The 23,298-nt window shown below is 49.8% G+C and overlaps 1 protein-coding gene across 9 annotated transcripts; it reads right to left on the bottom strand.

Annotated features, from left to right (window-relative positions):
* Positions 1-5,586: 5,586 nt before the first annotated feature.
* On the bottom strand, positions 5,587-23,288 carry ERMARD (ER membrane associated RNA degradation). Of its 9 annotated transcripts, none has more exons than XM_084775436.1 (18): positions 23,156-23,288; positions 22,423-22,591; positions 21,744-21,883; positions 20,223-20,324; positions 19,544-19,633; positions 18,728-18,825; positions 17,933-18,072; positions 17,217-17,331; positions 16,383-16,485; positions 15,976-16,005; positions 15,406-15,474; positions 14,226-14,399; positions 13,457-13,540; positions 11,401-11,495; positions 9,377-9,502; positions 8,889-9,107; positions 7,530-7,643; positions 5,587-6,377 (listed from the first exon to the last, which is right to left on the bottom strand). In XM_084775436.1, exons 1-18 carry the CDS (start codon positions 23,159-23,161, stop codon positions 6,191-6,193), a joined length of 2,061 nt encoding a protein of 686 aa, XP_084631562.1. In that variant the 5' UTR covers positions 23,162-23,288; the 3' UTR covers positions 5,587-6,190. The 9 variants fall into 9 exon arrangements, 7 of the variants coding, with proteins under 7 accessions (XP_084631562.1, XP_084631563.1, XP_084631564.1 ...); XM_084775437.1 differs by having other exon boundaries at positions 11,401-11,477; XM_084775440.1 differs by having other exon boundaries at positions 6,182-6,377; positions 8,981-9,107.
* Positions 23,289-23,298: the final 10 nt, after the last annotated feature.

The raw sequence follows: 23,298 nt of genomic DNA, 5'->3' as shown, positions 1-23,298 counted from the left end.
CCTTACCAACAGTCCCCAAGACACCAGGAAGTCAGGCGCTTCCGGGTGCTGTTTGCACTTAGAGCACCCAGGCACCATTCCTTGATTTGCTCTGGAAGCAAGCCTAGTCAGGGCAGGTGGGATCCGCAGCTCTTTGCAGGATGGCAAGGCAGATATCGTCCCCTGCTGTCAATCCCTGTTGCATCTTCCCCCTTGAAAAGCTGTTTTAACCCAGACATTTGCAAGCTGCCCAGAGCTTTCCCGGAACCAGCAAGGAGCCAGACAGGAAAAGACGAGTACTGACGAATCAAACCCTGTGGATTATGAAAACTTGCAATAATGCCTGGTGGCAGATGGAGATTCTGTGCTGACCTGGTGATCTAATAATGTCCCTTGGCGTGACCCGTATCCTTTATGTTGACACAGCTCCTGTTGACCGCAGCCTGATGCCCTCACCTGTTGCTCTGCCCTTCACTTCTCCAGTGACTGTGAGGATCAAGTCTGATGACAAGTCTGCGTCAGGAGCATGCAGGGCTGGGGGTGGTAGGCGTAGGCCGCTGACATACCTCAAAGGTAACCCTTCTGGTCACCCCGGTCATAGCGACACTGCTGCTGCCTGTGTCCCTCACATGGCCCGTGAGACCTGCAGCCGGTTACCCTCAGCTCCACTCTGGGTCTAGGTCTCATCCTCTGGTGGCTGGAAGGGCCCTGGCTCTGGAAGCTGGCAGCCTTCCTGGGCCCCTATATCAGCCCCTGCACCTTGCTCGTGGTTGCCTGATCCCTACCATCTCTTGGCCCGGCCCTTGGCCACCCATGCGCTCTGGGGCCTCTTGGTCTCACTGTGGTCTCCTGAATGGAGTTGAAACCTATGCCTGGGAGTTGCCGGGACCAAGCATCACCCCGCCGGACTTCTGCAGGCACCTTGAGCTCAGACAGACATCAGCCTCTCAACGGGACTTGCAGAGTTTGGTGAACTGTGACCTTGTGTGAGCTAGACTGTGACTCATCTGAGGTCAGTGTGCTCAGCCAGCAGCTGACTGTGGTAACGTGAGTCAAATGGATATGGAAGGGGTTCCTTCCTCTACATCCTTAAGGGACCGGCCCGTGTTATCCCGTACGGTTCAAAACGGTGGAGCGGAAGCAGTGGAGGCTGAGATAAAAGCACGGGCACGACAGCTGCAGACTCAGCAAGTCTGGCCTGCAGAGTTCTGGCATGGGAGGACGGACCTGGGCCTGTGGGTAGCCATGGACACTGTTCTTCCTGGCAGCTGTTTCGAACCTAGGGGTCTCTTGCCCAAAAAAAAAAAAAAAAATCATGACAGTAGGTTTGATGCCCAGGGGTCGGGTGGTTTGGCTGTTTTGGAGGGGTGCATAGGATGCCACAGACATGATAAGACCTGATTCCTGATTGGTCCTGAAGTTCCAGGTCCTGAGTCTTAGAGCTCTTCCACTTTGCTATCCCGCCTGGCACAGGACTTAAAGGACAGAAGAGCTGAGTGCAGGATGAGAGGTGTTACACAGGATACTTAGCACCATCTGGACATGGCCAACCCTTAAGGGAAGCAATAGCCCCACCATTTGTCTGCCTGTGAGGATCACACCTCATGGAGGACCCCCTAAGGTGTGGCTTCACACCTCCTGTTCCCACCACTGAGTGACACAGCTCACAGCAGCTGAAGATCACTGTTTTGATTGATTCGCTGGACCCCTCCCCTCAGCCATCAACTTAGGTCCAAACCTCATCCTGGAGTGGACGGCACAGGCCCAACAAAAGAGAAAAAAAAAAAATCACCATTATCTTTCCTACTATTTACAGGTAACACAGGAAAAACAAACAAACCAGCCAGAAGTGTAGGCTGCCCAGGTCCAGATGGATGTCAGAATTCTGACCCCAGAATTCTAACTAACGCGGGGGCTCCTGAGAGCAGGACAGGGGCTAACTAACGCGGGGGCTCCTGAGAGCGGGACAGGGGCTAACTAACGCGGGGGCTCCTGAGAGCAGGACAGGGGCTAACTAACGCGGGGGCTCCTGAGAGCAGGACAGGGGCTAACTAACACGGGGGCTCCTGAGAGCGAGACAGGGGCTAACTAACGCGGGGGCTCCTGAGAGCGAGACAGGGGCTAACTAACGCGGGGGCTCCTGAGAGCAGGACAGGGGCTAACTAACGCGGGGGCTCCTGAGAGTGGATTGGCACGGGACCATGGGAAATAATGTCTCAGGTGGGCAGTGAGGGGCAACAGCTTGAGGAAGAAGCTTATCTCTAAATAACGTCATTTATGGCCCAGAAGTTCTATGAGAACTTTATGAGGCTAAGACATGAACAGGATCCTAAGCTACTGTCACTGGCTTGAAACAGACGGACTGGAGGTTTCTGTGCCAACTGACCTACATCATCACCTGCAGACCCCGCCCTCTGCCCTGACTGGGGTTTCTTGGACCCCACAGCTAAGGACTGGCTAGTCCTGCATGCAGGCTGAGCATGTGGACCGCACCACTTTCTTGCTGACCGTGCAGTCTGCTTCTAGGAGACAACTGAGTCTGCCTCCTTGCCAAGCTGCTCGGGTTTGGAGATGACATTTTGAGATTTTGAGGTTGCAAATTTCATTCTGGGGTTCAGAGGGGCTGTCACAGGAGGGGAGAGGAAGGCTGTGGGGCCCAGCAGATCTCCACAAAGACAGGGCCTGCCAGACCAGGACACTCGAGTCCCCTGCCCCACCCCCATGCCCCCTCACAGGGCAATGAGTTTTCTGAGCTAAGCTTCCATGCTCCTAAATGGAGTTAATAATGTTGTCTTGGGGGTATTCGAAGTCCTGAGCAATTAAGGATTGCAAAGGGCTTTGAAAATATATAAGCTCTCTGTAAAGGTGGTATTTAATATTTACGATGGCAAGTCTATGCTTATAGGCTCCATAAACTATAACTGCTGCCGCAAGAAGACTTAGCTTTATGGCTGGCGTTTTTAAATTCAGCATATTTCATTTTCAATTAATTAATTGGTGCGTTAAAGGGGCTTCCTGTATCCGTCCAGGGGCTTATTTGAAGAACTTAAGATAATCAAAGACTTACCTTAAACAGTCCCAGTTAATTCACAAGGACACTCTATAATCCAGACAACAGAGCCCACAGAAACACCGGCTTCCAGGCCCTCAAAAGCTCAGACTCTGGGGGTAGCGAAGTGATTTAGTTTCATTAAAATTACTTAGTAGGGCTATAAACCAAACCACAGACACTCCCTTTTACCCAATGTAAAGAATTTTCTTTGTCACCCTCTAAAAGCCAATCCCAAGGGGGGCCCACACTTTGGCAGCAGTGTTGGCGGACTGTGGTGTCAAGGTGTGAATTCAGACTGCAGCTGGGGAGGGTGAGTGGTTGGAAGCCTGTTTCCACTGCAAGTCTGTGACCCCTCCTTCTCTGCAAAGCTCAATACAGTTCCCTCAGACAAAGGGTCCCCTCCCCCATCAGCAGGGTGGTGATTGGTGGTTGGTTAATGGTGACCTTGGCACCTCCCTCATTCCCCCATCGCCACCACTGACCACGCTGATGTCTTCCCCAAGGGATTAATCCACACAGCAAAACCCGACCTTCCCTCCTGGAGACGGAATAGGTTTTAGACGGTGATTGTTCGTGTCTTTCATCAATAAGGAATTGAACGGATGGAAGGCAGAGCCTCCAGGTGAACGCAGTGCTCTATAGTCCCAGAGGCCAGCCGTGGTCACTTCCCTCTCCTGTCTGTCACCTTAGAGCTACCTCTCTGTGGCCAGATGAAGTCACCAGAGTTCACCAAGACATGGTCCCACACAGCTGCCGGGTTACTTAATGAAGAGTGCCACCTTGTGTCTGACTAGGGAAAGCACAGCCTGGAAAAGCCCCTGGGAATCCCCCAACGGAATCCAGCATCCTTGTGCTCTAAGGTGCTTCTCCTTAAGATGGTTCTTCCCCAGATCCCTCAAGAAGTAACGCCAGAGAGGCTCCACCACAGCCTACAGTGAGAGTGCACACTGCCACTGACATCCCCGTTGGCAAAGTCCAGAAGGGTTAACAACAGTGCTACCCATGCCAGGTAAAGGACACATCTTGAGGAACCAAAAGTTACTCCCAGCTGGGACTTCAGGTGAGGACTTGAGGCTGGTCACTGTGAAGACTCACACTGTGAACACACACACGTATCACACACGCACAAGCCTAATGTGACAGAGAGAACCCAAGTCATTTCCCATCATCGTCCTTGAGGAACAAGAAAAGCCAGAGTCTATTGATAGTGCAGGGTCAGAGCACAGCATCGACGCATTGATTCCCCTTCCCGCCTGTCAGTCAAATGAGGTATGCGATGGCAACGCCCAACGCTGCACAGATGAAGACGAGTTGCCAGGAGCTGAGGAGCTTGCCCACGAGCCTGGTAGAACACGGAGTCAGGATCTTCATCTGAGCGTGCTCACCTCTCCAGCGTAGGGACCGCATGGCCACCCTCCCTCTGGCTGACTTTTGTGCTTCTGCTTCCATTTATAGAGCGGCTCTTGAAACGACTGGTGTCTTCTAGAGGCCACCGGCAGAGATCTGTACACAGGAGCTGAGGCGTCACCTGAGCCAGGATCTAAGCAGGCTGTGGACAGGGCAGAGCCCGCTCTTGACTCCGCACACTACTGTGGGATGCCTCCCTCCTTCTTAGCATTCCCCTCCAGTCTCCACAGCATCACCCCCAGTTCTGGTTCTCTTTGCTCTCAGGACCCCAACTTAAAAGTTACAGCTCATGTCTTCTAGTTGCTGCTAGCTGCTGGCCAACCTTAAGAGAGGGTTCAGAGCAGTGTCCACCCAGACAGCCTCATCCTGCTGGAAGTTAGCGTGGAGACAGTGCCAGGACTACATGCTGGAAAACTGTTTTTCTTTATGATTACTGTTTAGAGCCCCTGTCTGTGCTCTTCCTACTCACCTTGTTTGCTGTGTCAGTCGTTGAGCTGGGCAGCCCGGAGCAGCCTGGAGCAGCCCGGAGCAGCCAGGCATGCACGGCATGCACAGCAGTGCAGGCTGGGCCTTGTTTGCTTGCAGGTACACGTGGCAACAGGCTTGGGAAGACAGGCAGCACCTTCAACCAACAGTGGTCAGACACTTGAATTTGTGTTTGTTTGGTTTGGGTTTTGTTTTTTTGTTGTTGTTGTTGTTGTTGTTGTTTTGTTTTTTGAGACAGGGTTTCTCTGTGTAGCCTTGGCTGTCCTAGACTCGCTTTGTAGACCAGGCTGGCCTCGAACTCACAGCAATCCACCTGCCTCTGCCTCCCAAGTGATGGGATTAAAGGCGTGCGCCACCATTCCTGGCCAGACACTTGAATTTGTACACATTACACGCAGCTGTTGCTGCTTGTAGTGACATAGAGGAGAAAGCAAGTCTCTAAACTTCCGTCACCTGGCTTCACTCACACACTACCTGGCGTGTGCTTCAGTGCGCTGGATGCAAAGCCTTTCCTCTTGAGTGGGGTCTTCCTTACACCGATCACTGGTCACTAGCTTGTGACCCTCCTGCTTCTGACTCGCAGGGCTGGAATTACAGGCGTGTACCACTACACCTAAGTGTCATCTTTCTTTAGGAAAATGAAAACCACCATGGAGCTCGTGGTAAATATAAGAAACCATGATTTAACTAACAAAGCAGGTCCCGAGACAAGAACAGACAGTTCTCCCTAACGTTTGCAGAGGGTTAGGGAGTCTCAAGAGGCAGAGATGCCGCGCGGTGAAGAGCTCTGGCTGTCAGCTTCCACACCACAGCAACAGAGCAGACACCGCATGCAAGTGATGACACACAGAGACGTGGATGGAAGGGCTGGGGAGAGTGGGGGAGTGAATTGTGCATCTCTGACGTGATGCGGGACACCGAGTCATGTGCGTGTCCGTCGTGTGACACATGGGAACCAGATGTCCGTGATGTACAGTGTATCTCCATGTCTGTGGAACGTGCGTCCTTTATGAGACTCACTGAGGACATGGCAATGTAGCTACTGTTCCTTCAAACAAGGTTACATCTGAGGAAACAGTCAAGTTCCAAAGTCTTGTCTTGGCATTTTCACTCTTTCATCCAGAGGTTGATTGTGTGTGGTGGTGGTGGGGGGCATAAAATTCAACGGGACAGACATGATGTGCAGCTGCCACAGAGGGCCCCAAGGTCTCCGCGATAGCTCGGCAAGTATCACGAACAGAAGCAGCCTGGCTCATGTTCCCTTTGTCAGCTTGGGTCATCTTTATTTGTGGATCTTTTGGCTAAATGCATTAACATTTGTTTCTTCTCACTGAAATTCCAAATTCTCAACAAAACTGTGTGTGTGAGGCTGATGGCTTCATGCCATTTGTTCTTCTCTTGGCTGGTGTAGGCCGCGAGGTTCTCAGCGTATTGTAGGATCCATTTTAAGAACCTGTTAAAAAGACAGTGAGGCACGTTAGGTTTTTTTTGTCTGTCCTAATATAGCAAGTAGCAATGTAACATGTCTTCCCTTGAAAATATTCCTAAGAATTCCTCCATTGTGTGTACATTTAAGAAATGCATGTAAAGTGAAAATAGGAGCCACCATTGCAGAAAAACAAAACCAGTGGAGCCAATGCTGCCAACACCAGCTGGGCTTCAGAAGACTCAGGGCGCTTCTCACACTCAGCACTTGACATGAGCTTTCTCAGCAATGGAACACAGTGCCAGACTCCAAGGCTGGTTAGCTGAGACGGAGACAACAGACACGGTGAGAGAAGGCCCTGCCCACAGTCCCCTGGGTACTGAGGCTGCATCACTTGCCTTTCTTCCCTTTTGCCGCCAGGACTCTGAGGAGAAACATCATCACTATGAAACAACTGCCACTGCTAAGCTTTCTCCTTCGCTTACCCCAGTGGTGTAGACTTTACCATAATTCTTTATATTTTTTAAATGTCCATAAAGATATGCTAAACGGGGCCTTGAGAAATGGCTCAGCAGTTAAGAGCACTGTCTGCTCTTCCAGAGGTCCTGAGTTCATTCCCAATGACCCTGTGTTAGACAACATGCAAAGACTCCCGTCCCCTGCCAAGGACTGCATAAAGCCAGCCATGATGTAAAAATTCGTGGGCATGGATAGCGGCTACGTCCATCACAGCAGCTACAGCCAGCTGACCACAACACGCCATCTGAACAGCCCTGGAATCTCTTCATGTGGAGTGGCCGACATAAAGGTTTCTCCTACTTCCAGATTCCCTAGGTCTGGTGGGGCTGTGAGTAGGATGCCTAAGTTTGACACTATCAGCTATAGACAGCTCTGCGACTGCCTGTGTCACTTGGACGTGGTGCAATCTGCCTCGTGTCCCTCCTGCAAGACCATCCCCACAGCCTTGACTCCGAGTGCATCGGGCACCACGCTGTAGCCTGGCAAGCTGAGGAGTCACAGGGAGATCAGCTCAACCGTGTGCACTGTGCCCGAGGGAAGCAGCTCCCAGTGACCACACACTTGTCCAACATGGCACAGCGGACAGGCTGAGGATCCAGGCGACCTGCGGGGACTGAACCAGCATCAGCAAAGGCCTTCCACCCCGCAGCAGTGCCTCACCTCAGGTACTCCTGACGCTGCTGGGCACTTTTCTCACCAACGGCATGAACACTGAGCAACTCCAGTGCGAGGAGCAGCAAGATCAGCAACAGCACAGGGGACAAAAGGCCAACACTGGAAAAGGATGACAGAGGTCACGGGCTTGTCACAGCTCCTTCCATGTTCATGAGGAAAAATACTTCAACTGTTTTATTGTAAAATCCATAAGTTCTGTTTCCATTATGCTTTTCCCTTTCCCAACTGTCCAAATCCTCCCACCTCCTTACACACACATGCACACATGCACATACACACACACACCTCCACACACACCTCCACACACACCTCCACACACACACACCTCTACATATACCCACACACACACATACCCACATACACACAGAGACAAGCATACACAGCATGCATGCACACACATACACAGACACACACACACACACACCTCCACACGCACACCCCTCCACACACGCACACATACACACATGCACACACCATGCACACACACCTACACATCTACACACACACACACACACACACACACACACACACACACACACAGAATTACCACAAAAAATGAAATCAAAAAAGCAAAACAGAAAGACAAAGGAGGAAAAAAAGCCCCAAACTAACCTTTTGTTTTGCCAACTCATTCTGAAGCACCTGAGCGCACCCATCTGGGAAGATGGTTTCTAGCCCTCTGCCCTGCTGCCCAGTGCCTGCCCTCCAAGCCTGTGCGCGGCCCAGCCTTTCTCATCCCTTCGCACGCAGGGCACAGGTGCTTCTACTCGCTGCTCTTAGTCTGGCTCAGTCCCAGCTGCTCCAAACCCACACCAGGTCAGCCGGAGCCTCTGTGCCCACGAGCAGCATCTCACAGACCACCCAGGAAAGGGCTTCACAAGAGGAGAAAGTGTGTCTAACTTTGCCAGATTCCAAGAAATCCCAATGAAGGTCCAACCATGTTTTCCCATGAGACCACCAAAGATGCTTGAACATACTTTGCTCCGTTTTAGGAGGGCGTGGCGCAACACGCCCATATAAACTACATGGGTGCACACTGAGAAACTTCTGGAGGGAAATGAACACACAAGTGATCTGACAGACCTATGCAACGCCACACCATCAACCCAAAGTTCTAGAAACGTGTTCCAAGCAGCTATTGCTTAAGGAAATGCGAAGAGCCACGGCGCTGGCAAACCCAAGCGAACATCCTCTAGGGCTTAAGCCCAGACCGTCATGTTGGGCGGAGGGACCACTGCTACAGGCCAAATTTAAAAGTCCTATAAAATGTATATCCTGTAGCTCTTCTCTGAAGGGGTCAGCACCCACCCAGTATGAGGGGTGCTGAGGAGGGGTGCGGACTACCTGCTGAGCATGCGCAGATAGTTCTGCCGCTGCCTAGAGCGCAGCCTCCGCTCCACCCACTGCCTGTGTCTCAGCTGCAAAGAGGCAAGCACCTGGTCGGACACGCGCTGGCATTGGGAGCTGATGCCTCGGAGCACAACCAGAACTTCCAAAACAGCTCTGGGGCAGAACAGCGTAGGAATGCGTATGCTGCAGAGTTCACTGAGCAGCTGGGGCCACCTGCAAGGGAAGCACAGCAATCAGGGGCAAACAGCGCTGAGAATGCCACTGCCTGCTCTTTTTCGGGGTCTGAATGGGTTTGGAGTCTGCTGGTACAAGTGACAGGTAGGTAAAATGCGACTGCACTGAACAAAGCACACACATGTAACTTCACTTGCACAGAGGTCACCAGATGACCATGTGGGGGCACAATACCAAACTGCTAAAACTGAGAGAAAACGTTAAGCCTGCTGTCACAAGTCACCCCGCTATGTTTCTGCGGTACTCACTTCTCTGGGGGAAGACCATCCGATCCGCTTACAGCACAGACACACGCAGGCACGTGGAGGAAGAGCTCACTCACAATGTTGCTAATTAAGAAGCTGCAGGCGCATGCTTGAGAATTACCTCCCAATCTGAAGAACGGGGAGTGTTTAAGGGTATAGTCCAATAATTAAAATGCCCACATTATTGATAACATAAGATGATGCTTAATACTTAGTAAACTTGATCTAAAATTTGGTATCCCCAACATAAATGAAAATAGGTAGCATGACAGGACAAAATGAGTGATACGATCAGAAGGCAAGGCTACACAGACGGGGTGATGTGGGCTACACAGACGGGGGTGATGTGGGCTACACAGACGGGGGTGATGTGGGCTACACAGACGGGGGTGATGTGGGCTACACAGACGGGGGTGATGTGGGCTACACAGACGGGGGTGATGTGGGCTACACAGACGGGGGTGATGTGGGCTACACAGACGGGGGTGATGTGGGCTACACAGACGGGGGTGATGTGGGCTACACAGACGGGGGTGATGTGGGCTACACAGACGGGGGTGATGTGGGCTACACAGACGGGGGTGATGTGGGCTACACAGACGGGGGTGATGTGGGCTACACAGACGGGGGTGATGTGGGCTACACAGACGGGGGTGATGTGGGCTACACAGACGGGGGTGATGTGGGCTACACAGACGGGGGTGATGTGGGCTACACAGACGGGGGTGATGTGGGCTACACAGACGGGGGTGATGTGGGCTACACAGACGGGGTGATGTGGGCTACACAGACGGGGGTGATGTGGGCTACACAGACGGGGTGATGTGGGCTACACAGACGGGGGTGATGTGGGCTACACAGACGGGGGTGATCTGGGCTACACAGACGGGGGTGATGTGGGCTACACAGACGGGGTGATGTGGGCTACACAGACGGGGTGATGTGGGCTACACAGACGGGGGTGATGTGGGCTACACAGACGGGGGTGATCTGGGCTACACAGACGGGGTGATGTGGGCTACACAGACGGGGGTGATGTGGGCTACACAGACGGGGGTGATGTGGGCTACACAGACGGGGGTGATCTGGGCTACACAGACGGGGGTGATGTGGGCTACACAGACGGGGGTGATGTGGGCTACACAGACGGGGTGATGTGGGCTACACAGACGGGAGTGATGTGGGCTACACAGACGGGGGTGATGTGGGCTACACAGACGGGGGTGATGTGGGCTACACAGACGGGGGTGATGTGGGCTACACAGACGGGGGTGATGTGGGCTACACAGACGGGGGTGATGTGGGCTACACAGACGGGGGTGATCTGGGCTACACAGACGGGAGTGATGTGGGCTACACAGACGGGGGTGATCTGGGCTACACAGACGGGGTGATGTGGGCTACACAGACGGGGGTGATGTGGGCTACACAGACGGGGGTGATCTGGGCTACACAGACGGGAGTGATGTGGGCTACACAGACGGGGTGATGTGGGCTACACAGACGGGGGTGATGTGGGCTACACAGACGGGGTGATGTGGGCTACACACATGGGGGTGATCTGGGCTACACACATGGGGGTGATCTGGGCTACACGGATGGGGGTGAATTGGGCTACACGGACGGGGGTGATCTGGGCAACACAGATGGAGGGTGATCTGGGCTACACAGATGGAGGGTGATGTGGGCTACACAGACGGAGGGTGATCTGGGCTACACAGAGGGTGAGCCGGGGCTGCCCCGACTAGTTCCACTACAGCTGTGTCTGTTTTATTCTATATCCTACACCCTCTCCTTCCCCTTGAGTCCAGACTTTCCTCATGTCTGCTGAGCCCTTGTGGAAAGGGTGCCCTAGCTTCCAGGCTGTGTTCAACTGCCAAAAAACTAGCCCCCCCCCCCCTTCCAGAGGTTTCTAACAGCCCTGTGCAAGATGAAAGATGACTACAGCCACCAGCCTTTGCACACATGACCCATGTGACACATGCAACAACTTAGGTGGCAAACACTGCAGTCCAGATGACACGCACCTGTCTGCTTCCTGACTGGCGTCTTCTGGCAGAGGCAGCACAGGCCACATTCTGAGGCTTTTCTCACAGCTCAGCACCTGGGAGGAAATATTTAACTGCTCTGAGGTCTTTACAATGTCCTAGGAGGATGTTCTTGACTGTCACAGATACAGAATCACTTTCTAGAAAATATTCGTAAACCTGTTGCAGGCTGCCTATCTGAAACCATATGGTGCACTGAGGTGTTTCACATGTCCAGTGAACAGACTGCTCACACTATGGCTGGCCCTACTGCTGGGGTGAGATGAGCATGCTCACACATGACACCCTCAGTTGAACAGTTTGGCAACTATTCTGTGAGTGAGAGCATACAACACAGATGAGGAAGGCATGTCGACAATGTCATCAGATGAAGCCACACAGCAGATCCTTCAGGGGGGTTGACCCACGATGATATGACACACTGAGTGGCAGCTGTGTAGACATCACTGAATGTGAGCAATCCTCTGCCTCAGCAACAACCCGAGTAATGTGAGCAATCCTCTGCCTCAGCAACAGCCTGGGCAATGTGAGCAATCCTCTGCCTCAGCAACAGCCTGGGCAATGTGAGCAATCCCCTGCAGCAATAACAACCCTGGCAATGGCCTTACAAAGCACAGTTCACAGGATCGTGACCTAGTACAAGATAGATAACAGATGAAGGTCCAAAATAGCCAAGGGGCCACCTGGAGCCACAGAAGACGACAGCTAAGGGCATAGACTGGGGACAATCAGGTCACATAGTAGTGTAGCATCCAGAACCTTCCCTCCTGTCCTTCCTGTCTCTTTAAAACACTGGTCCCTGTAGGTAAGTTCTGATACCTCTACCTTTGTGTGAGGTCTTGGGAAACAGACTCATGGGGGACACCATCCATGCTCCTGCCCCCAAATCACAACCCGGGCCAGGCTGGGGCGGATCTGCTGATGTGCTCCCTCTGGAGGGAGCTTTCTATGACCCAGGAATCTCACTGGACAAGATTACAAAGGCAGGAGGCAACAGCTAGAGGAGGGCGCTCTCGCTCAGCTGAGCACAAGCTGCACATTATGGGGAGCTCTGGGTGCCGCCTCTGGGAGCCACTGCAATGCTGGGGTGGCACCACCAGGCTTCTGGGCGCCGGTCTTCCCGAAAGCTCAGCTTACTAAGACAGAATCAGGTGGATGGTTTCGTTGATCTGTTGTCAGTGTCTATCTGGGAGTAACAGACACTTGGTCACCTCTCCCCAGGAAAAGTCTAACAATGGATGTGTTTGTCACAAGACAGCAATGGCCAAGCCTTGGTCTCCAGCAACCCTGTGAGGGTGTGCAGGAACTCAGTGTGACATTCATGCAGATTGTTCTTACCCAGTCCCCTATCTGGGGAAATCACGCAGTGGTGACTCCATATACTGCTCTTGCAGAGGACCTGAGTTCAATTCCTGGCACCTGTCATATGGCTCACAACTGCCTTTAGCTCCAGCTCTAGGGGTCAGAAGCCTCTAGCACCTGCACTCAGGTGCACACTGAATCTTTATATCTCTAGCTATCTATTTATCTATGTATGTATCTCTCTCTCTCTCTCTCTCTCTCTCTCTCTCTCTCTCTCTCTCTATATATATATATATATATATATATATATATATATATATATATATATATATATCTTTATCTAGATATAATTTGAGATAATCCCCAAATTGGAACTACATGGTGGAACATTTGTTTAAAATTATAAGTTAACAAAAACTTGTCTTATATGGTAGAAAAAAAAATGACATTCCTCACTTGATAAAACTTGCTTCTGTCTTTAGGCGGTGGCCAGAAACAGCAGCCAGCCAAGCTCCATGCTAAATGTCCCACCTGTCATCCTTGAGACCAAACTGCGTTCACGCTGAGGCCCAGAACCTGAGCTGCAAGCTCAGAAGACAGAGCCACTTGACCAAGGCATGTGACCGACAGGCTGAGGAATCTAAAAGGACAAAGCCCTGGGCCCTTCTTATGAGTCTGAAGGAGGAGTGGTGTCCCGTGTGTCCCTCTCCCAAGCGCCCTGCGTGTGGCATACCTGTTTTTGCAGCTGGAAGGCTGGGTGGCAGCGGGACCTGTAACCTTCCGCAAGGCTGACCAATGACTGTATCGCTGCTTCCTCCTGGTTCAGAGACACTGATGTCAGGCACTATGGGTCCACGTTGGGCTTTGTGTCTCCTTCTGAATCATGCCGCTTAGAGTCCCAACCTTCCGCTATCTTCCTCAGAATAACTCTACCCATCGACAGCATGACAAAGCTCTTCATTAAAGTAGGGCAGACCTGGTGGTCAACCATAACCAACAAGCTGATAAAATGCAGCTGACGACCCTCTTTAGCTTAAGGACTGCACACACCCTGCCCACAGCACAGCAAAGCTACAAATATACAAGGAGAGGAAGATCCTAAAATGAATGGGAAACTTTAAGGACTGAAAATCAATACTTAGAAAAAAATAACATACCATAGACAGTTAACCGCTAGACACATAAATATTAAAAACAGCAAAGGTAACATGTAGTATATTCTAATGATGTAATAACTGATGTAAATGTGTAACTGAAAAGCCCAAGTCAGCCACTGACAACTACAAAAGTGAGAAGCCAGGGAGCCAAAGGCTGGCAGAAGTCAGAAGCAGAAACCGCAGCACTCCTGATGGCCCAGAGCCGATGAGTGACATGACAACAGATCAAAGTGCTGGGACCCATGCCAACCCCTCCTTCGCTGGCCATCATGTTTGAGAACTAAGACATGCTCTTCCATTGCTGGTGGTGGTCATCTCTGCCAGCCCCCCGCCCCCCCTCAGTACCTTCCGCCCTGACAGAGTGTCTTCCTCGGTGAATCGCAGCAGAAGCACCAGGGAGAACGTGAGCAGCTGGCTTGCCACTTCCTCTGGAAACTCATGCAAGTTGAGCTCCCCATGGCTTAACCGATCCCGGACACGAGGGCCCTCCTGATAGTTCAGGAAATCCCACAAGAATTCCTTTTAGAATTGACAGAGACATGTTCTGTTAGTGCTGTGGGCAGAGGAAGCAGCAAGAGGCGACGTTTCCAGGCAGCTGCTGGCTCGTTTAAAAACTGCTGGGCAATGTGGGTCTCAGAGAGGGCATCCACTCTGCCCTGCAGCTGGGAATGCAGTGGGAGCCTTGCTCTGTCCATCCTGCATGTGGGGCTGATGGCCAGCCAGAGGCAGTGGCTGTGAGGGATACTGCTAAGCCCTCCTGTCTTTGTTATTCTTGCCCTCCTATGGGGAAGGGAAATGAACTCCCCTAAAGAAGAATGAGTCACTGCTTCTGCGTGAATGAGCATCATGGAGCAGGTGCCCTTGGCTCATCCCTTCTTCTGCATCCACCATGGACCACTCCTGCATCCTAAGCCAACAAAGATGGCTGCTCCCTCCTGTAACTGTTCGGGCCCCACGCCTCTCTGCTACAGCAAGAGGGGAAGATGGCAGAAAACCACTGATGTGGGCAGGCTGCCAACAGGAAGAGCCCAGGGAATTCAAAACAAAACGAAAGGGTGTCAGACAAATGAGTCAGCTCACTGAGGGCAGGAAAGAATGCCAAAATACCACAAGGACTGACTGGGCAACAGAACCAGCTCTCTTCTTGGTGAGGCCGAGCAAACAGAAGTACTTACTGGAGTCTAAAGTCACTGCAGTGTTCTTATAAAATATAAAACATTTACTGGAAAACGGGTCAAAACACTAATTCTGTTCCATCCAATACTTAACCTTAGAGACATTTGACTGTTGCTGTTTACAAATATACAGTCCTTCTTTAGTAAGAAATACAGAGAAAGAGGGCAGCCAAGCCACCAGGCAACCAAACGCACAGCAGTAACCAGACTACACAATGCACGCTGTCATCTCTCCTGATGGTGTCTGTGACAGACAAGGCGACAGCCCAGAAGCAGGTGTTCACTCTACTTTAGATGCCAGCATGTTCATAAACAGAAAGACATGGGGCTGGGCACACATAATACTTTACCATGGCAGGCTCTCCAAGGAAAAGAGGAAGCTGGTTGATGCTACCATCATTCAAATGTTTTGCCAGGATCTAAACCACCAAAAGTAGATTAATCAATAAGCTGTAAGGCTGACACATGCATAAACTACTTACACAGTCATGTGCCTACACATGTACTGGGAACATAGGTGTGTTCAGTGCAGGGAAGCATTCAATCAGCTAAAAGCACGACTGCAGAGCCTATTGAAGTCTACTGTAAGTGTCTTCCCCTTGCCTGCTGCCAGCAACATTTTCCTGCAAGCATGCTACTTATAGTTAAGCTTTGTGGTTTTCATTAGTGGTATTATTTTAAATTTACTTATTTCATGTGCATGAGTATTCTGCCTGCACGTGTGTATGTGTACTGTGTGCGTGCCTATGCATAGTTGTGAGCCACCATATGGGTGCTGGGAAGCAAGCGCAGGTCTCCACAAGAGCAGCAAGGGCCCTCACTTCTGAGCCGCCTCTCCAGCCCTAGTCACTGTGCTTTAATTTGCGTCTTAAAAGAAGATGACAGTTTTCAAGGTTTTTTTTTTTTTTGTGACCACTTACTTCATCAAATGTGGTGTATAGAATTGTTGACTGCAGAAAAGGAAAGAGATAAAAAAGAACAATTAAAAGAAAACAGTAATATCATCCAAAGTCAGAAACAATTATGGTTCTCTGAAGATGCTATAATTTTCACGTCATCATGAAGTTTAAAGCACAAATTGGAAACAGAACTGTCTTACATAATCACAGTTAAAATAAATATGTACTTTAACAACAAACAAAATATGGTGTGTGGCGGGGGGGGGGGGTTGTTGTGTGTGCTGTAGGGACTGAACCCAGGATTTTGCACATACTAGGGAAGTGCTTAGCCACATATCTACATCCCTAACCCTTAACACCTTGAAATACCCACAGAAAATTATCAATATAGTCACCACAGTCACGTTGAGTAACAGAACCACGTGTACCTCAGCCGTGAGCAGTCTATCAGGGCACTTGTTAACCACAGCAAAAACTCTCCTGAGTCCAGTTTCTAGCTGTGACAGCAACAACATGGCGCAGTCAGCAAACCTGTGAGGCCCAAGGAAATCATCAGGTGTCTCAATAACTGCACTGGAGCCTCAACAGAACTGCTGTGGCATTGAAAGCAAGGATATGTAACTTGGATTCTCTTATTTTGTTTCTCACATTAGCAAGTTATATATATATATTGGTGTTTTCATGCTTGATGAAACATTCTTATTAGCTTCAACAGAACAAAATGTCACTACAGAACTACATATGCTGCGTGTTGCTTGTGAGGATGGCCTGAACAGCACAGCTGCAGCACAAAATGAGTCCAAGAATGAGGTCACCTGAGGACAAGTGATGACCAGCTCAGTGTTCTCCAGTCTCGGCCTGTCTGGGAGCACTCTGTGCCTGTCTGGAAGCACTCTGTGCCCGTCTGAGAGCACTCTGTGCCCGACTGAGAGCACTCTGTGCCTGACTCTCACTCCGTGCCTGCCTTTGAGGGAACACCATGGCCAGGCTTACCTGCCTTGTTTTTCTTCATGATCCTTTAGTGCTAGGTTCAATGCTTTACTTACAGTAAAAGTTCAGAAAAACACTAAGAAGTTTATTCTAAAAAACGAACAGTTCTGTCAATTGCATCAAGAGGATGACAGAACACTTGGAACAGTCCCAGCCTGTCTCCATCACCAAAGGGAGACACTGCACTCAGCCCACTCTAGTCAGTCTCTGCTCACTCCAAGCTTTAGGTGGTGAAGGGTACCGAGCACCAAAGTACCATGCACCCTTGTTACCTGTGCGACTTGAACTTGGTCACTGCCATTTCCCAATATGGTAACATGATTTTTAATAAAAAGGTGGATTTCGTCATCACTGTCTCTAACGCTGAGAGCACCTCATACGTAACACCTGTAAAAGAGCAAGTGTCTTTATAAACACAAGCAGAGCAGCCAACTGACAGAAGTCAGGGACACATGTGGACATGCACGCTAAACAGCCAACACCCTGGGCCAGATGAACTGGGAACTGGGGAGTTTCTAGAAAGGAAGAGCTCTTGGCCTACAGCTACAGTGGAGTGGCCTCAGGACGCTTGCCAAGAGGAGGAATGGCAACTGAATCTCTTTAGGAACTTGGGCAGCGACTGAGAGCAGGGCTCAGCAGTACCCTAGCTGAGTACCCTGACCGAGAGCAGGAAGCCGTATTCTCAGAAGATACAGGCGACCCTTCCTTCTGTGGCACAGCTGACATAACACAAATGCCACGAATGGCCCCAGAATGCTCTGAATGACAGCACTGCTGAGGAAGGGACAGCTCTAGCTGTGACTCGGGGTCCCTGACCAACCCAGAGCAGTGGGAAGAGGGGAATCTAAAAGGTCCTTCCAGTAACTAGCAAAGCCATCTTGCCAATGGGAAGTCCTTCACCAGGAACTCAGGCCTGGTGCTACTTACAGACGGTGCAAAGACCCCCACAAAGACATAGAAAGGGGGCACTGTGAACCGTGGAACTTACCAGGAAAAACAATCACATCCTCTAAGTTCGTGAGAGCCACAAAAGGTCGATGTGCCAACGTGACTTTCGTGTGGTGGTGAAGGTAACTCTTCAGTAACTGGCCCAGTCCTGCTGTGAGCAGCAACATGGCTGAGCAGTATCTAGGGAATAAGCCCGGGAGCTGCTGCAAATGGAGCAGACATGCACAGGAAGACCTCCGCTGAGAGGAAAGTGCGGAAACCACGTAAGGAGGGCTGAGGCGCGTCAGCAGGCAAAGGCGCCTGCAGCAGGCTGAATAGCCCGAGCTCACTCCCTAGGCCCACACTGGGAAGGGAAGAACCATCCCACAATAGTCTTCTGACTTCCACACAAGTGCTGTGGCGTCTGTGTGCGTGGATAAGGATGTAAAAATAAATACATAAGGAAATTAAGGAAGGAAGCCATCACACTTCAGAGCTCTCCATAGATGGAGTAAGCTGTATGGTAACCAGGAAGGCCAGGACTACCACAGTGCAGGCTTTGCAGCTGTCCGGGATCCAGGGCCCGTTCTCAGGGTGCACGGCACTGACACGCACTGACACACACTGACACACTGACACGCACTGACACGCACTGACACGCACTGACACACACTGACACACTGACACGCACTGACACACACACTGTCACCACTCTAGCTCCTCTGCTGTTGATGTGCAACTTCACCGTCCATGTCTCAAATTCTCTCAATTTCACAAATGATCCTTTCTTCTTGTGGGAGTCTAGACATTGCAGATCTCAGGCAGATAAAGGAGGAAGTCAGTTAGCAGCACTTACTTTGGAGGGACATCCTGAGGGGAAGCGAAGCCATGCCACAACACGTTCCTCAGGTTGAGTCCGCATGGAGACCCGATGAAGACTTTGAGCACATCCATCTGATCCGTTAAAACCGAGAATTACGGAATCATGGGGTACATCAACGCAATGCTAAAATGTTTGCTTTCTCTCTCGGCTAGTACAAAGTAGTAACAATAATGAAGCTAATGTTAAACTTCTATTACATTTTCACTTAGTGTGTGGCAATGTGTACAGGTCACAGGATAACCTGAGGGAGCTGATTCTCAGCTTCACCATGTAGGTGCTAGGGCAAAAACTACTGTCATCAGCTGTGGTGGCAGGCACCTTTCCCAGTAAGCCATTTTGATGGCTGGAAAGCAACATTTATTGAGTAACAAATACATGATAGACTCATTTTTTAATGATTCATCAACTGATTTATCCCCAGGACCACCTTTCAGGAAGGCACCACTCTTTCCCACTGTGCATATAAAGCACCAAAGTGAAGAAGGTGGAGCTAAGGCTCCAGGGCCTCAAGGCAGTCAGGAGCTAGGAGCTAGGAGCTAGCCACTGCCCAGGATGCAGGGCTCCAACACTGTCCGTCACAGGTGCCCAGGAACTGCACACAACAGAAGATGAGGTACAAACTCCATTCTAGGCAGTGTGGCTGACAACAGCAGCCACAGCTAGGTGCTATCCAGCCAGCCCTCAGGAAAGAAACAAAAGGAGTCCTCGGTTTATTTGGGCTGCTGTGGAAGATCAAAAGCACAGCTCATGCCAGCTACCCTATGCTTTATGTATTATTTGCATACTTACCACAGCATGTCCAAAGACCTGTGCAAGCTCTGCACATGCAAGAAGATCTCTTAGAAGAAAGGGGCACTCTTTCCCAATCAGTAAAAATACCTAAAGTTGAAACAGAAATCATATAATAATTACATTATAATGAGGCAATACTATTTTTAAAACAGCATAATTTATGAAGCATTGTACAAATGAACAAAGTGCTTAGACACAGATTTCCTGTCCTATGTGTGTGTGCATGTTTGTGTGTGTGAGCATGCATGTATGTGCTTGTGTGTGATAGATGCACATACCTAAAGGTCAGATGAGGCCAGCAGGTGTGCTGTTCTACCGTTCTTCCCCTTATCCCCTTGAGATAGGGTCTTTTACTGAAACTGGAACTGGCATGACGGTGGGAGAGCCCCAGTGATCCTCCTGTCTCCATCCTCCCCCAGTGTGTGCCACAGGAGGTGTAGAAGCAGCCACACATTTTTTTAAGACACATTGCTACAGCCTAAATCCAGGCCCTCGTGCCTATGCAGCAAGTACTTCTACGTGCTGAGTCCTCCCAGCTCACAGGTACTAGGGTTTCTTAATCATGGAAAAAGAGAATCAGTGTATTTTACAGGAAAACAAAAGCAAACCGCTCGAAATCTGAAGTGTCTGTGTTCATCTAGGTAAGCAGACAAACAGTGCAGAATCTCACACTCACGTCGCCTAGGGCTCGCTCCAGACAGGAAGCCAGTTTCATCACACTGAGGGAGGTGGCAGCAGAGTGCAAGCTTTCCAAGGCATCAAATGCTTCAAGGAATAACTGTTCAGAGTGAGACACACAGTAGAGCTCAGACTTTATGAAAACTGTTTGTCAGAACAACAATGATTTTTATTGAATTACTATTATTGATTTCAATCCTCTTAAGATTTCAACTACTACATTCAAATTTTTGCTATAACAATAGTTTCTATTGAAATATTGTAATAAGGAAAATTATTTAATGCCTACAGGGTTCTTTGAAAGTTCTTTCTTTAAATGTTTGTTTGAAACAGACATTTGGAATAATGAGTTGAAACCAAATATTTCGACCTACTTATTTCCCATAGCAATTTAGTTGTTCTATGATGGAGTTCACCTCACCAGATCATTCTAGAATCAGACATGTTACAGGTACTGGTTTATTATAGCTCCTTAACATGGGAAATGGAACATGGAAAAAGAAAAAGCAAACCACACATGATTTACATCAGGGCCCATGTTACTATCTCTTTTTCAAGTCACTGTTAGGGAACCGAGCGCCTACTTTCTGACCTCCTAACCTTGTCATCTTCCTGGGAGGTCTGTCTTTTGTGCTAAAGTTGTCCAAACTGGTATGTTCCTCAATTCAAGTTTCAGATACAGACTACTTAGACTTCCCTTGCAGTCCCCAGGACCTCTTCAGAGTTGAAAGGTATAGTGAAAATAATAATAATTTAAAAATGCCTTTTAGACATGTAAAACTAGCTTAGTCAGGAGCCCCACTCTACCCAAGGCTATACTCAATAACCAGAACTCAGTGACATCACTCACTCAGGATAACCAGACACAGGCCTAGAGCCCATGGTGCCCACTGGACATGTGTAAGTAGAGACCGAGAGCACTGCTCTGCTCTGCACATCTGGAAAGACACCACCTTGACCTGCCCTGCAGCTGGAGAGTTTCCCTCTGGGATCCTGACCGTCACCTCAGAGACTTCTGTGACAGACTGGACGTGACCTTCAGCTAAGGCATACTGACAGGTGAGCAGCCCTGGGGAGGTTAGGGCTGTAGTTAGGGATTTAGAGCGTGAGGACCTCAGTATAATAAAATACAACTTCAGTTATACTGAATTGTGTGTATCTACCTAATTGTTCTCGGCTGGAGGCCAAAGATGGAAAGCACACCTTGGCGCCTGGGCGAGTAAAGAGGATTCCAATTTGCAAAGGAAAAGACACTCTTTGTTTTGTTTTTGTTTTTGTTTTTTGAGACAGGGTTTTTCTTTGTAACAGCTCTGGCTGTCCTGGAACTCGCTCTGTAGTCCAGGCTGGCCTTAAACTCACAAAGATCCACCCACCTCTGCCTCCCAAGTGCTGGGATCAAAGGTGTACGCCACCACCACCCGGCTGGGAAAGTAACGAAGTCTTAATCTGGGGAGTAACGAAGACTTCTTTCCAATTTGCAAAGTCTAATTGCATTTCTAAAGATAGGCAAATGTCAAACCTCTGGATAAGTTGTCCACTGGTACCATGGTGAATACTGAATTTCAAACTGTGTCCTGGTCAGAGATAAGATATGCAGATGGACGGCCTCACACACAGGACCCAAGAGCTGCACACTTCTCCTGTAATCCAGGCTCTGGCCTTATAGGGAAAAATACGCGTTAGCGTCACAGCTCTATGTCACAGGATGAAAAACATTGAAATCAGAGAAAAGTGTTCATCTTGAAATGTCCACAAAATCAAGGAGCTTATAGTTGGACATATGATACATGTACTTGCAGCTCAGTAGAAGTGATTTGTAAAGATTTTACCACCAGTACAGACTGTCTAGCTGTAGTTACTCTAGATCAACTACAAAAACATGGAATTCCAGAAATATCTGCAAGTGTCAGCTGGGTGTTGTTCTGAGTAGCATAATGAGAGGCATGACCCTATTCTGTCTCTTCCTGTATGCCTAGTAGGTATTGATGCGGTACACACACCTAGAGACTACTATTCCAGGACCTGGTAGGCCTAACCTGCCTTCTGGCCTTCCTGCTCTTACACATCCCCCACCCCCACCCCCAGTTACGACTACATTACAAAACCCTTCAAGAGAAAGGACCAAGGAGGGTGTTACAAGACAACGTATTTTCAATGTAACAGTACTACCTGAGGCGTGGTGTCCAGAGACTACAAACCTGATTCTTTATAGCTCACGCAGTCCGTAATTGCTTCCCAGCATACTTGACCATTTTGAGTTACAATGCTATTGATATCACAAACTTCTCTGAGTTCAAATCCAACGTTACAAATCAGGTCATGCACTAAAGGAGAAAGGCACGTGGCAATGGGGTCCCCCGTTAAGATCTGAAATATAAACCATAAAGGCACCATTACATTCAGGTTTTTTTAAAAATCGGATCTTAAATGCAGACTGCACTAAGGTATGGTAGCTGGATACCGTAATAGCTTTATGTGTAAAACAGTGCTTAGACACTGGGTATTTTATGTGTCTGTTTTAATGCTCATGTAGAAAATCTTAAATTGTTTCATTAATCACACTTGCTGACACTGTAGTTCAGAGGCTCGGTGGGTTTTCTGAACAATGCATTATTCCTTTCGGCACTCCTTTATTATACTGCAGTTATCAAAATCTGCGATACTTTACAGGGTGCGTGAGAATAGAAAACCGAGCATCACTGACTTTGGAATGAAATAAGCACTGAGTAGTTGTGTTTGTTTTCCACACCCCGCCTCCTTCACCAAACACAGTATTCCGTAAACTGACTCTCCCTGTAGTTTATAAGCCCACGCGCGCTGTCGCACAACAACATCCCGAGGAGGGCCTGCCACAAGGCGGGGGTGGGGGGTCCCATCATAGCAACTCAAGCCGCGCGAGACACGGCGCTTAGCAGGCAGCGGCCACCCTACCTCCATCGCTTCCGGCGCGGGCCGCGACGCTTCCGGCGCTCCCTGATGACTCACGTGCGTCGCCTCCCCGGCTTCCAGGACGCAGCTGCGAGCTGCGCATGCGCGGGACCGGTGGCCTCCGGCGTCATAGCCTGGGCGTTGAG

The sequence above is a fragment of the Acomys minous genome, assembly GCF_964271855.1.
Source record: "Acomys minous genome assembly, chromosome: 3".
Lineage (NCBI taxonomy): Eukaryota > Metazoa > Chordata > Mammalia > Rodentia > Muridae > Acomys > Acomys minous.
This window is presented reverse-complemented; position numbering and strand designations above follow the sequence as displayed.

What these genes read in the sequence shown, in the direction of transcription:
- ERMARD (XM_084775436.1), bottom strand. An exon ending in GCCAGTCAGGAAGCAGACAG is followed by an intron (nt 9,503 to 11,400) that starts GTGCGTGTCATC and finishes CCCGTTCTTCAG; the next exon opens with ATTGGGAGGTAATTCTCAAG. An exon ending in TATCTGCGCATGCTCAGCAG is followed by an intron (nt 7,644 to 8,888) that starts GTAGTCCGCACC and finishes ATCCTTTTCCAG; the next exon opens with TGTTGGCCTTTTGTCCCCTG.